General features: G+C 42.2%; 1 protein-coding gene across 4 annotated transcripts in view; it reads right to left on the reverse strand.

The window, feature by feature from the left end:
* Positions 1-3,159: 3,159 nt before the first annotated feature.
* Positions 3,160-14,971, reverse strand: part of GOLM2 (golgi membrane protein 2) — a 67,654-nt gene continuing 55,842 nt past the window's right edge. For all 4 annotated transcript variants that reach the window (XM_075858424.1, XM_075858425.1, XM_075858423.1 and 1 more), the window contains one exon: positions 3,160-5,449. In XM_075858424.1, the coding sequence (XP_075714539.1) occupies positions 5,382-5,449 (68 nt within the window). In that variant the 3' untranslated portion in view covers positions 3,160-5,381. The remainder of the gene's footprint in view (positions 5,450-14,971) is intronic.

Consider the following 14,971-nt stretch of genomic DNA (forward strand, 5'->3'; position numbering starts at 1 on the left):
ATCCAGAGCCCTCAAAACTCTGTCCAGGTAGGCCACCTGACCAGAGTTAGGGAGATAGTATGAGGCCAGTGTGTACAGTGCATTATCCAACTTACCCTTCACGAAAAGGTACCGTCCCGCTTCATCTGTGCAGGTGTCCAAGTGTTCCCAGTGAAGGGAACGGGAGACCAGGATGGAGACTCCCTTGGTCTTGGAGTCAGGGGACGCACTATGATACCCATCGGGGTAGTTAGCGTCTGTGAGCTTCGGGATGCAGTCTGCCCGGAAGTGAGTTTCCTGCAGAAAGGCCACGTGCTCTTTTCTTTTCCACAGAAGACGGAGAATGGAGGACCTCTTTTCCGGAACATTCAAACCCTGTGCATTTAGGGAGACAACAGTAATGTCACACATGGTAGCGGAGTTTTTAGGGATGGACAGAGGGGGAAGGAGAAGAAGAAAAAGAACGAGCTCCTACACAGGAGCGGTAGAACCAAATGTATCAAAAGCAAGCTCTCTAAAGTCGGAGTACAATACCTCTCCACTACTCAACGCGAGCTGTGTCGCCCGCAGAAGGCCTTCAAACACGACACAGCTACACGGATCCCTAATAGGGAACGAGGAAAGACCGGAGTGCGGTAACAGCAATTAAAGTGTCAACTAGATAATTCAATTAACTAAAGTGCCTTGAAGCCCCGGACTCACCCCATCAACAGTTAACATTCCCAGCACCCACCTTCCCCTACGTGATGACACAGATTAGGCAGGTGAAACAGTTAGAGCAGTTAAAACATCCCCCAACAGGTGCGGACCTTCCCGCCCCCCAGTAATTCAACTGGCTATATGGCAGTACCAGCAATGTGTTCCTGACAGTCCTCCAAGAACCCTATGGGAAAAAAGAGAGAAGGAAAAGAAGTACAGGAAAAAGTCCACATAAAAGGTGTCGGTGAGCATTCAGTCCCTCCGCGGCGAGCGGCGTCCAGGGGGATGGGGGTCAACGGGCCCTGTCCCTCGGTCTCTGCATGGAGGTCAACGTTCGGGTGGCTCCGCTCCTGGTCGGATCGGAGGACGGGACCCATAATCCGGATACGGGCCTCCTCTGGGAGCGAATGGTGCCGGCGGTTCGGTCCAGTCTGGTAACCGCACTGGTGGGGTCTCCAAAAACCGGAATGCCTCCTCCAGGTCTTCAGGGGAGCGGACTGCAAACGACATTCCCTCATGCACCCTGCCCATCGCGTCCGGGAACAGGCTGGTGCTGAATATTGAGGAGGGGGATTGTCTCTGTCGGGGCCGGTGGAGGTGGCCCTGTGCTTTCTGCCCCACACTGACCTCTGTCTGCCGGCTGCATCTCTCCTCCAGGGCCTCTAGTACAGGCGCCGATCTGTAGCTGGCCGGAGGGGGAGGAAGGCGGGGTGTGTCCACGCGGCGACGGGGAGGCTGGATGCGGCCTACTGGAGGGGACGAGGAGGACCGCTGTGGGGTGTCTTGTGTGGACCGGAGGAACCGGCCGATAGACGGGGTGCCCGATGTGTCCGGGAGGTGCCGACGGTGTTTCCCCCTTGTCATGCTGGTTCAGGCGGCTGGTAAGTATGCCCTGTCGGCGATTTTCGGCGGGGTGAGTCCGGAGCTGCAGTCACACGCGTCCTCACACCGCCATGCCCCCCAAGACTGCCTTTTTTTTTTTAAATATATTTCTTCTGTTTCGGACTTTATATAAAAAAATAAATAAATGCAAACTCTACATAATATTTGCCCTTTGTGAATGAGACCAAAAGGCTAAGGCTCCATGATATTGCCCTGAAGTGGCTGTAAAACGTTAAGGTTGTGTCACTAAACTAGGGTTGTCCCGATACCGGAATTTAGAGTTAGATACCGATACTTTGAGTAGTATTGCGATTCTCGATACCAAAATGATATTTTGGCAACAATAATAACTAATGTTCTTCCATTTTCTGATGTAAGGCACGTAGTGTGATGAATTTTGAACCTCCATGTGCCTCACATTAATAGTAATTAACCCCATCATGTTCCTCAGTCATAAGACAACAGTTAATGTGTGAGGTACATGATGGGGTTAATTACTATTAATGTGAGGCACATGGAGGTTAAAACTGCATAATACCACATGCCTCACATTAATCAGCGTACACATCATAAATGACGCTATAAATATGTTGTGCAAGTTATTAGTCGCGACAATACCGATGTGTGTATTTTATGTATTGACTTATTTTAAGGTTTATTGTAAAAAATGTGTTTTTATATATTTTTTTTTAAACTGTAATGTACAGGCATATCTATATACCAGTACATTAGCCTGTGTACTGCTAGTACACAGGCAATTGTTAGGACATACCAAAGTATGCCCTAACAGGAAATATGGTCAGGCAGGCCTGGGGTCCTTCAGTGGACCCAGGGCTGTCTGCCCATATATGGTATGTCCCTCAATCCCTGTGACGCGACCCAAGGGGCATCCCCCCTTCTCATTTCCTACTTGAATGCTGCGGTCAGCTATGATCGCAGCATTCAAGGGAATAGCGGCACCGATGAGGTTTCTCGGATCTCCGTTACAGCGGGGCTGCGGCTGTGTAATACAGCCATGTTCGGTCTTCAGTGCCGCCGCTCATTAGTGCAGCGCCGGCCACATCACATCGTGCTGACCGCGCACGCACACTTGTCAGGAATGGAGCAATGGTTGTATCAGTCGCCGCCCCGCTCTAACTACATTCCTGTGTTACAATACTAAGCTGCACAGCCTCATATCGAAATACATGAATTAACGGTATTGAACATTTCAGGGTGCACGGCGTCAAAATAAGATCGCTATTTCGATGCATCGTGCAACCCTATCTTAAACTGGTAATTTTACTGCAGCTCGCGGGTGACACTGGGAAGCACTCGCCTACAATGAGATGCTCAGTCAGTTGAGTGTCAACATCGGTCAGGTGTAAAAGAAAGTAATCCACTTCACTGACAGCTTTATGTAGGGGTCTATTGTCAAGTACCCTCATCTGTGCATATGGAAGGTGGCTAATACACGCTCTCCTTTTGAACTCTTGGGCAATGCCAACCACTCAGTCCAACACTGCTTGTAGCAAAATAGCAAATAAATTTACCAGATAAGTGGCATCCCCGGAGGAAAACAAAGATTAATGCACTGAAATGATCCACACACACAATGAGCCTTTTTACTACCTTTATTAAGAACGTCCCAGACAGGTTGCTGTCCCACACTGCAGGACAAGGACACAGGTTTCAGGGCAAGTTGTAGACCGTACCAATGCAGTCTAAGCCCTGTGGGCTTGCTCACACACACACAAATATACAAATGTTAAAACCACCAATAACACATTTTCTGGAGTTGGAAATGTAAGGTTAACAGAAGAAATATGCACTCATAATGGGTATTGCCAGGGAAAGTAGCTGCAAGTAAATCGAAGTCCTGTAGTTGTCGACAATCTCCTATTCAGTTATATCTTAGTTATGTGATTGGCTGCAATTAAAGCTTCCACCAAGCTTTTCTGCCAAGTTATACAGTGAGACGGTAAGGTAGGTTTGCCACTAAAGGAGGTAACCGGGTGAGAACGCCTGTAAAAACTATAATGGCAGCCATATTTGTTGTACTCACCTTCCCTAAAAACGAAGATCACCAAGAAACTTCTAAGTTAAATTTCTAACATGATGACCAATCAGGAACTTCTATATTTATTACAGCAGGGAATGTTCTTTTAATCATTGACTATGAAAGACAGACATTGTCCATTCTAATATACAGGAGTTAAACCATCCTAGAAAACAAGGCAGATTATTTTGTTTTTCTCCCTTTAATGTTTGCATAAAAGAAAGTGTCCTTGTGCTCAACTTGACAAGGGCCTGTTTCTCACATGTTTGCTGTGCCAGTATTTTGCATGTCGATTTGCGGAGAACCAATTAAATAAGTAATTAAAATATTCAAAGGGCCCTAAAATATCAATGAGGTGAACTGAAAGGCTATTCTCAGGCTACACGCATTTCAGTCCAGTGGATGGCTCCACTGTGCACAGAAGCCAGATCCATATAAAACCATACCAATAAACTACTCATACAGCTCAGTCTTTCCTTCAAAAAACATGAGAAAAGATGCCATGCCAGCACAAAGAATAAGGAAAGACTTTTCCAAAAGGAACGATCTTTGTTTTCCCTCCCACTGGGATCCTCTAGCTTATAGAAAAAAAAATGACCGCAAGAAGAAACATGGAGCTCAGATAAGGTCTTGCAGTGCCAGTCCATTTTACACATGTCAAAAGAGCAAGCTGGGCGATGGGCTCCAGAACTAGAATAGTCTATTTCCACGAAGAGTAGCAGAAGCCAATTATCAATTAAAATTTTAAGAATTACATTTCTAAATCCTTTTCTACCCCTGCACTGGAGTAAATTAAGGCTGTATGTCCTGTCTTCTGAAAAAAGGGATTGGATGGCACAAGCAGATTAGTAACCTAAGGTGAATACAAATAATGCCCTCTGTAGACATTTACTATACAAACACATTTATATTCGTCCTAATGAATGACAGTCCATAAGTGGGCATTTGCGGGGAATCAGCCAACAGCAATACCCTTAGAACCCCTAGTAACATTTACTGATATGATGATTGATCGGAACTCAATTTGAAGGTGCAGAATCTGCTTGAACGTGTTATATAGTACAGTGCATGATTCTATTTACACATATTACATACAAAATACAAATATTATATATAAATACATTTGCAGAGAAAATGGTACTTGGCTGCACTGCTTACACAAGGAAGATTGGACTTGGCTTCAGAAAATTTCCTAAGACACAGCTTCATTCTCAAAGAACTAGTCACAGAAATCCAATGATTTTGGACCTGCATCAGCGAGTCAGAATCCATAACTCAAAGTGTATCAAACGTACTGGGAGAGTACAAATCCTAATGTATCCAACAATGTACTCATGTGCGCAGTGGATCCTTTACAGGTGATATCCCTGGGAAGAAGATATGTACATTACAGTCATCAATGTCCAGGGATTTTAGGGCAGATTGTTTATCAACTCACCAAGTAGGAACTGAATCCAGAACAAAATTTTGAGCAAAAAGTTCATATTTACAGCCCAAGGGAAAAATGATAAGTCAATCAATCAATGAGGAAGCTAGACTTCTATATCCACGAGTGGACTGTGATGGCCTTTCTTGGTGTAGCCCTACTACAACCGTGTAATGCCCAATCAAATAAAGAAAGGGGCAAGTAACTATAGAACAGGTCTCATCCTGCCTTGCACCAGTAGGGTCATCATCTGTTTCTGGTCTTTGAGCCTCCTCTTACAGTACAAATGATAGACTAGAGAAAAACCCCAGGACTTGGCACATTTGACTCCATTCTTCAGTTTATCCAGGCCACAGTTTACAGGGTCTCACCAAAATGATCTTTTCTGTATTCGGCTGCATCCACTTGCCCATCATTTTCATCATCTAAATAAAGGAAACAAAACATTAGGTAAAAATGCAAAAGCCACACATACAATAAACTAACGACTGCCGAAGAGGAAACTGGTATCGACAAGATAGCGTGCAAATATGTTTAAGCCACGCCAAAGACTACCCAACCTAGCCCATCTTCCCTCAGACATTCTGGAAAAGGCACCCCTAGGCGCAAATCTTCCCCGTTAAATTTTTCCTAGAGCCTATTAGTTAGCCTGGCTAATGTACCATATTTAACCCTTTCATGACACAGCCTGTTTTAGCCTTGTGGACGCAGGCGATTTTTTTCAAGTCTGACATGTTAGTTTATGTGGTAATACCTCCGGAATGCTTTTACCTATCCAAGTGATTCTGATATTTTCTCGTGACATATTGTACTTTACATCAGTGAAAAAATGTGGTCGATAAATTCAGTATTTATTTGTGAAAAACACCAAAATTGAGAAAATTTGCGAATATTAGCATTTTTCTAAATTTGAATGTATCTGCTTGCAAAACAGATAGTAATACCACGCAAAATAGTTACTAGTTAACATTTCCCATAGGTCTACTTTATATTTACAACGTTTTTTGAACGTCCTTTTATTTTTCTAGGACGTTACAAGGCTTATAAGTTTAGCAACAATTTCTCACATTTTCAAGAAATTTCCAAAACCTATTTTTTCATGGACCAGTTCATTTATGAAGTGGCTTTGAGGGCCTTCTATATTAGAAACTCCCCATACATCACCCCATTTTAAAAATTGCACCCCTCAAAGTATACAAAACTGCATTAAGAAAGTTTCTTAACCCTTTAGGTGTTTCACAGGAATTAAAGCAAAGTAGAGGTGAAATTGACAAAAAAAAATTTTTTTTGCAGGAATTCATTTGTAATAAAAAAAAATCTGTAACACAGAAGGTTTTACCAGAGAAACGCAACTCAATATTTATTGCCCAGATTCTGCCGTTTTTAGAAATATCCCACATGTGGCCCTAGTGTGGTAATGGACTGATACACCGGCCTCAGAAGCAAAAGAGCATCTAGTGGATTTTGGGGCCTCCTTTTTATTACAATATATTTTAGCCTCCATGTCTGGTTTGAAGAGGTCTTGTGGTGCCTAAACAATTGAAACCCCAAAAGTGACCCCATTTTGGAAACTACTCCCCTCAAGGAATTTATCTAGCTGTATGGTGAACATTTTAACTCCACAGGTTTTTTTTGCTGAATTTATTGGAATTAGTCTGTGAAAATGAAAATCTACATTTCTTCTGAAGAAACCGACCGTTTTAATTTTTACAAGGAATAAAGGAGAAAAAGCACCTCAACATTTGTAAAGAAGTTTCTCCTGATTACGGAATTACCCCATATGTGGTCATAAACTTATGTTTGAACACACGACAGCCCTCAAAAGGGAAGGAGCGCCATTTGGCTTTTGGAGCTCAAATTTTGCTATAATGGTTTTACGGGCCGTGTCGCATTTGCAACGCCCTGGAGGGACCAAAACAGCGGAAACCCTTCAAAAGTGACCCCATTCACGGTCAGAATCCAAGAGAGCAAATGCCTCTTCAGCGGTATATAACTTGCGTGCCATTTTTTTACGTATTTCTTTTTAACTTATTTTTTGTAACAATTTTAAATAAAAGTAACAAAGAAAAAGTCCACTAATTCATTGATCAATAAATTTATACACTACCAACAATCAATTAGTATCTAGAATTAATAGAACTGTAAAATATAGGAAGAAATTATTGCATCTAAATGTGTGTGTATATGTATATATTACGTATGCATATATAAATCAATTGAATCTTCACAACTAATCAATTGTTGAATGACTAATAACTTTATGAACGACCCTATCAATTATGAGATGTAGAATTAATAATTTATATGAATGTTTGTATAAGTATATATTACGTGTGCGTATATCTATACCACATTATAGATATATGTAATTAATTAAATCACAACTAAATTATGACGACCCTAATAAATAAATTTATGAACAACCCTAACAATGAATCAATGTATAGAATTTACAGACGTGTAAAATATATGAAGAGATTTATGTATGTGTGTATATATTACATGTACGTATATATCTCTATGATGTCCGTTATAGAACGTCCCTAATGATTAATGTTTAGTATTAACAAATTTCAAATATGTCTATATATAATATACATTACGTGTGTGTGTGTGTGTGTGTGTGTGTGTGTGTGTGTGTGTGAGATATATATATATATATATATATATATATATATATGCGCTTGAGAAAGGCTCCAGTGGACGGAGCTGAAACGTCGCACGGGCAATAAAGTACCCATTTCTTCACTTGAACCTTGGAGTTGCTGCTTATTTTTCGATTTGTGTATAGTAAATATATATATATATATATATATATATATACACACACACATATATATACACACACACACACACACATATATACACACACACGAATATGATTTTATAGATCTACTGTATATACACATTTATTATAAGCCCCAATTGATAATTAATTGCCCTAATCTGCGTATTATCTACCTTAAAGCCTGTTCACATCACCGTTCGCTTTCCGTCGGAGGTTTCAGTCGGGTGAACCCCGCAGCGGAAAATGAAAGTGAAACCACAGCTTCCGTTTCAGTCACCATTGATATCAATGGTGACAGAAACATCGCTAATGGTTTCCGTTCGTCACCATTCCGGCAGGTTTCCGGTTTTCCGACTGAATAAATAGCCCAGTCGACTACGGAAGGTTTCCGTTTTAACACCGGAATCCATAGCGGAGTCGACTGGGCTATTGATTCCGTCTGAAAACCGGAAACCTGCCGGAATGGTGACGAACGGAAACCATTAGCAATGTTTCCGTTACCATTAATATCAATGGTGACGGAAACGGAAGCTGTGGTTTCAGTTTCACTTTCCGTTGCGGGGTTCACCCGACAGAAACCTCCGACGGAACCCCGGAACGGAAAGCGAACGGTGATGTGAACAGGCCCTAACTAAGACTACCTAAACTAGAACTAGCTGCCTACACTAAACTATGTGGAGGTGGTTTTTGTGTGTTTCAGTTAGGCCCTGTTCACACAGAGTATTTTGACGAGCTTTTTGGAGCGGAAACCGCTCCGCAAAACTCATCAAAAACCAGCCGCAAATGGCTCCCATTGATTTCAATGGGTGGCGGGGACGGTTTTCTCCCGCGAGCGGTAAAACCGCCTCGCGGGAGAAAGAGGGGACATGCCTTATCTTCGCGCATTTAAGTCTCTGACCTCCCATTGACATCAATGGGAGGCAGAGAAAGCGTATTTCAGAGTTTTTTGCCCGTAGCACTCAATGGGCGCGAGCGAAAATCGCGGCAAACGACATGCAGGAAGGCCAAAATCTGCCTCAAAATCCGAAACAGAATTTTCCTCCTGCAAAAAAATTCTGTATGTACGAGGCCTTAGGCTGGGTTCACACGACCATGTTACGTCCGTAATGTACGGAACGTATCTTCGGCCGGAACACCCGGACCGAACACAGTGCAGGGAGCCGGGCTCCTAGCATCATAGTGATGTACGATGCTAGGAGTCCCTGCCTCTCTGCAGGACAACTGTCCCGTACTGTAATCATGATTACAGTACGGGACAGTAGTTCCACACAGAGGCAGGGACTCCTAGCATCGTACATCACTATGATGCTAGGAGCCCGGCTCCCTGCACTGTGTTCGGTCTAGTAGTGGACAATCCCTTTAAGTTGAGAAAGTTCTCTCTCAGGCCCCTTTTAACTTTTCTAGCTCCCTATTCTTCTACATTTCTATTATTTTATGGCATGGTGGAATAAAATCTCCAGACACACTTTTCAGTGTAGAGGGTATTTTGAATGGAGACGCTCCTTTGCTCAATGATTAAAAAATAAATTAAAAATAAATCAATGAAAAGGTAGTAGTCACACGTGTAGTCTGGTGCATGTGGTGGGGGGTCCAAAGTCCCCTCTGCCACATAAGAAAAAAAACAATATGATAAGTAGCTGGGGGGGGGGGCAGATTTTGCATTGGGAGCTTTAAAGAGGCTCTGTCACCACATAAGTGCCCTATCTCCTTTATAAGGAGATCGGCGCTATAATGTAGGTGACAGGAGTGCTTTTTATTTAATAAAACGATTTTACCACTATTAGTGATTTTAGATTTATGCTAACGAGTTGCTTAATGCCCAAGTGGGCGTAGTGGGCGTTGTACAGAGGAGTGTATGACGCTGACCAATCAGCGTCATGCACTCCTCTCCATTTCCTCAGCACATAGGGATCCTTTTAGATCGCTATGTGCTGTCTTATACTAACACATTAACAATACTGAAGTGTTTAGACAGTGAATAGACATTCCACGGGATGTCTATTCACAATCTTGGCACTTCGTTACTGTGTCTGTGGTACTTACAGCAGAGGAAGCGTAATTTCATTGTAACCTGTCATTTACCGCTTAATCTCGCGAGATTACGCTTCCTCTGCTGTAAATACCACAGACACAGTAACGAAGTGCAGAGATTGTGAATAGACATCCCGTGGAATGTATTCACTGTCTAAACACTTCAGTATCGTTAATGTGTTAGTATAAGACAGCACATAGCGATCTAAAAGGATCCCTATGTGCTGAGTAAATGAATGGAGGAGTGCATGAGGCTGATTGGTCAGCGTCATGCACTCCCCTGTACAGCTCCCACTTGGTCTAAAGTAAAAACACGCCCACTTGGGCATTAAGCAACTCATTAGCATAATAAAGTGGTAAAATAGATTGTTTTATTAAATAAAAAGCACTGCTGTCACCTACATTATAGCTCCGATCTCCTTCTATAGGAGATAAGGCACTTATAATGTGGTGACAGAGCCTCTTTAATGTTGGACCTCTGGACTTTCTGCAGTAAGAGATTAAATAAGAACTACACCTTTCAAACGTTTTCTATGTCAGAGACATATCAAAAGTTCATATCGGTAGGGGTCCAGGTGCGGAGACCCCACCATTGCTGAAAAAAAGGGAGCAGAAGTGCTCAGCTGAGTACTTTGCACCTTCGACAGTGCTCAGCGCTCCATCAGGCTGAAGACGGCTTACATAGACATTCTATGGAGCGCTGATCACTGCCGAAGGTGCAAGGCACTCAGCTGAGCACTTCTGCTTCCTTTGGATCGGTGTGGGTCCATGTGCTAAGACCCCCACCGTTGCTGAAACAAACTTCTGATGTGTCTCTGACATTTCAAAAGTTTAATGAAAGTGCAGTTACTTTTTAAAACTGTTCAGAAAGCGACTGAAGCCAAACAACCCTTCTCCTAAAAAAATAAAAACATCTAGGTGAAGCTGTAAATCAAGGTCTACTGGTCACTATTTCTACACAATGCCAGAAGGCCTTCTCCTCAGAGCGATAACAACCAAATGAAGCAGTAAACATCTGGACAAAAACAACACACACATCCGGAGCAAATAGTTACGAAATGTAAGATTATTTTTTTTTTATTATTATTATTATTATAAAAGATCTCTCCTTAATGACCAAGCTATTTTTCACGTTTTTCCATCCTTGCATTCCAAGAGCTCTAACTTTTATTTGTGTGTCGACATAGCTGTATAAGGACTTGTCCCGCCAAAAATTTTTATGAACTTTTTTTTGGGGAGGTAATAGAAAGAAAGAAAAAAAAAACAGCAATTGCGCCACACTTTTTTGCGTCCTAGATTTACGCAGTTTACCACGTGGTATAAATAACACTAACTTAATTTAGCAGGTTGTTACAAAATAAATTTGTACATTTGCAATCGTATGTTTTACTACTTTTACACTGTAAAAAAATTAATTTTCTCCAAAAATTTGTGTCTCCATATTTGAAGAGCCATAACTTTTTTTATTTTTCCCGCTGATGCAGTTGTATGAGGGTTTTTTTTTGGTTTTTTTTGCGGGACGACTTGTAGTTTTTTATTGGTACCATTTTGGAGTAGATGTGACTTTTTGATCACATCTTACTACATTTTTAAGGCAGGATTCACAGAAAACAGCAATTTTTGCATTATTTTTTTTTTTTTTTTTAATTAAAGCAGTTCAAGTGGAAAGAGTGGGTTTTTCATTTTTTTTTTACTTTTTTATTTATTAACCTTATTAAACTTTTTTTTACCAGTCCCACTTGGGGACTTCACTATATGATCATCCGATCGCAATTATAATACACCGCAATACTTCTGTACTGCAGTGTATTACTGCCTGTCCGTGTAAAACGGACAGGCATCTGCTAAGCCATGCCTTTGGCATGGCCTAGCAGGCATTAACTGGGGCAGACCTGGGAGCCTTTATTAGGCCCCTGAGCTGCCATTGAAGACACCAGTACCCTGCGATCACACGCAGGGTGCCGGTGGGGTGAGAGATGGAGCTCTCTCCAAAACCACCCAGATACAGTGCTCGCTATACAGCGCCGCATCTGAAGAGTTAAACGAGCGAGAGGGATACGGATCGATCTCGCCCGTTCTAGCATGGATTTTCCCAGCCCTCAGCTAACTCCGGTAGCTGAGAGCAGGGAGATTTAATGGCTTCCTGGTCTATTTATTTATTCTGATGCAGCGCCGTAAAAAGGCTACTGCATCGGAATAAAGCCCGTTAGTGGCCGCTGTAAAAACACTATGGGGCGGTCACTAACTGATTAATCCTCCTCAGGCCCCATGCACATGACAGTATTTTCATCTATCCCGAAATACTGTCTGTAAATACAGATTCGTATTCCATCCGTATATACGGATCCGTACAAAAAGAGAGGTTGCAAATAATGCCATCAACCTGTTGCCTAGCAATGCTTCCGTGTATACAGACGGTTTACAGATGCACATCCGTATTTACGGAAGCTCCCTCAGACTTCTATGGGAGAGTCCTTTCCGTAATTACTGACAAAAATAGGACAGGTTCTATCATTTTTTCAGCACGGACACCCATCAGTAAAAATGGTGTCCGTGGCCAATAGAAATGAATGGGTCTGTAATTACTGATGAAAAATACTGTGTGCATGGGGCCTTAGATAGAGATCTCTCATGCAATTACCTCCTTCCAAAATTCTAATGCGGAGCTCACACATGTAATTGGGCTTGAGAGAGGGAGAGAACAGACTTTTGCTTAATACCGCTCATCCAGCTAGTGGTTGGATGTTGGACAATTTTACTCTACTACCCATATTCACATCCCTACTTTTCTATTGCAACCCTCAAGTACCCCCCAACAGGTCATGGTTTCCAGATACCCTAAGTATTTCACAGGTCATATAATTATTATCAGTATATCAGGGATTGCCCCAAAGTTCTCTCTCTGGGATATCCTCAAATCATGAACTGTAGGGGTTACTTGAGGAGTAGAATTGAGAAGTCTTAGAGCATATAAAGAGTCATTCACTACATGCGCGTTTTAATATCCTCATCCTACAGGCAACCCTTTCAGGGCTGAACGTAAACTGTGACAAATCCAGTATAAGGCTATGTTCACACGGGGTATTTTGCAGAGTTTTTTTACGCGGAAACCGCGTTGCAAAACTGCAAAAACGGCCCGAGAACGCCTCCCATTGATTTCAATGGGAGGCATCGGCGTCTTTTTCCCGCGAGCAGTAAAACTGCCTCGCGGGAAAAAGAAGAGACATGCCCTATCTTCAGGCGCTTCCGCCTCTGACCTCCCATTGACTTCAATGGGAGGCAGAGAAATCGTATTTCGCGCTGTTTTATGCCCGCGGCGCTCAATGGCCGCGGGCGAAAAACGGCGCGATAATCGGCGTGCAGGGAGAGGAAAATCTGCCTCAAAGTTCCAAACGGAATTTTGAGGCAGATATTCCTCCCCCAAAATACTCCGTGTGAACATAGCCTAATAGATCTGGGAGGGCCACACTCCATAACATACTTTGCCATTAAAATATCTTGCAAAATTTGATATACTAAATTCCAAGCTTGTATTTGCCTTAATTCAATGTAAGGCTTATCCCAGGAAGAAATTTACTTACCACCTCCCTTCCCAGATGCATTTATAAAGGCCACAAATCAGAAAGGCAATATTAAGGTCAGTATTTGTAAGCCAAAATGAAAACTTGGTCCAAAGAGGTACAAATCTTTACAACATACTTTTTCACAGTGTAGGTTCCACTCCTGGTCAGGGCTTTCAAATACTGACTTAAATACTGCTGTGTGAAAGAGACTTAGGTTGGGTTCACACGACCTATTTTCAGACGTAAACGAGGCGTATTATGCCTCGATTTACGCCTGAAAATACGGCTACAATACGTCAGCAAACATCTGCCCATTCATTTGTATGGGTTTGCCGACGTACTGTGTCGACGACCTGTCATTTACGCGTCGTCGTTTGACAGCTGTCAAACGACGACACGTAAATTGACTGCCTCGGCAAAGAAGTGCAGGGCACTTCTTTGCAACGTAATTTGAGCCGTTCTTCATCGAAGTCAATGAAGAGCAGCTCAAGATTTACTAGCGTCAAAGACGCCTCGCATAATGCGAAGAGGAGCTTTTACGTCTGAAACAACGCAGCTGTTTTCTCCTGAAAACAGTCTGTCTTTTCAGACGTAAAAGACAGTTCTCGTGTGCACATACCCTTAACGCCTAAAACAGAAAATGTTTCACATAGGTTAAACTGCGATGGGAGGAAGAGCCCATCACTTTTCGATGAGAAGGGGGACTTACTCCTCAACTTTCCAAACACTATTGTTCCAAATTGAAATTAGAGGCTTCTATATTCATCAATTTGATAAAGAGTATCTTGTCCACAAATAATGGACCACTGATGGTCATATATGAAAGAACGAAAGCCACAACGTATGGGACCTCAACAAGCACTCAGATCACGAATAGATAAAATTAGTTATTTATTGTAATACACTAAAAAAAAATTATAGAGGATTTTATAAATGCTGTGCAACTACATCACAGACCTAACCAAAGCCTGTCCTACAAACAAGCCAGCGATAAATATAAATCTTTACATATAATAAGTAGACAATCATTTGATAAATGGTTACTATAGGACACCTATAATGTGTAAGGATTTGCTGTGGAATCGCTGTGTGAGACCAACCACAAGAAAAAGTTACAGTTAGAGAGCGGGATATATAATGTGTGTCCAGGATTTTTACAATAATGGCAACCAAATAGGCTGGGATTCAAGAGTATTTCAATGTTCCAAATATAAGTACCAACAAATCCGGTGCAGGTGCATATGCCATGTAACCAGCAGAGCATGTATATTGTACAGCGGCCAGTTTGTTTCGGTGTTACAGACCGTGCATCAAAACGGATCCTCACAGCTTGAGCATCTGCAAAGTTGGCAAAGTGGCATAATATACATACTTCCAAGGTAAGACCTGTAAGGCACCAAAAAGAAAAACTAGCTCGAGAGGTTGAGCATGTACACAATCCCCTTAAAAGTCACCGCTGTGCTCAACACAAGCCAGTCCAAAAAACCAGGTCTGACAGTGCCAAGAGATCACTTCACAATATCGCAAACAGAGAACTATTATAATACTCTGACAACTTATAAATT

The sequence above is a fragment of the Rhinoderma darwinii genome, chromosome 3, assembly GCF_050947455.1.
Source record: "Rhinoderma darwinii isolate aRhiDar2 chromosome 3, aRhiDar2.hap1, whole genome shotgun sequence".
In the NCBI taxonomy this organism is placed as follows: Eukaryota; Metazoa; Chordata; class Amphibia; order Anura; family Rhinodermatidae; genus Rhinoderma; species Rhinoderma darwinii.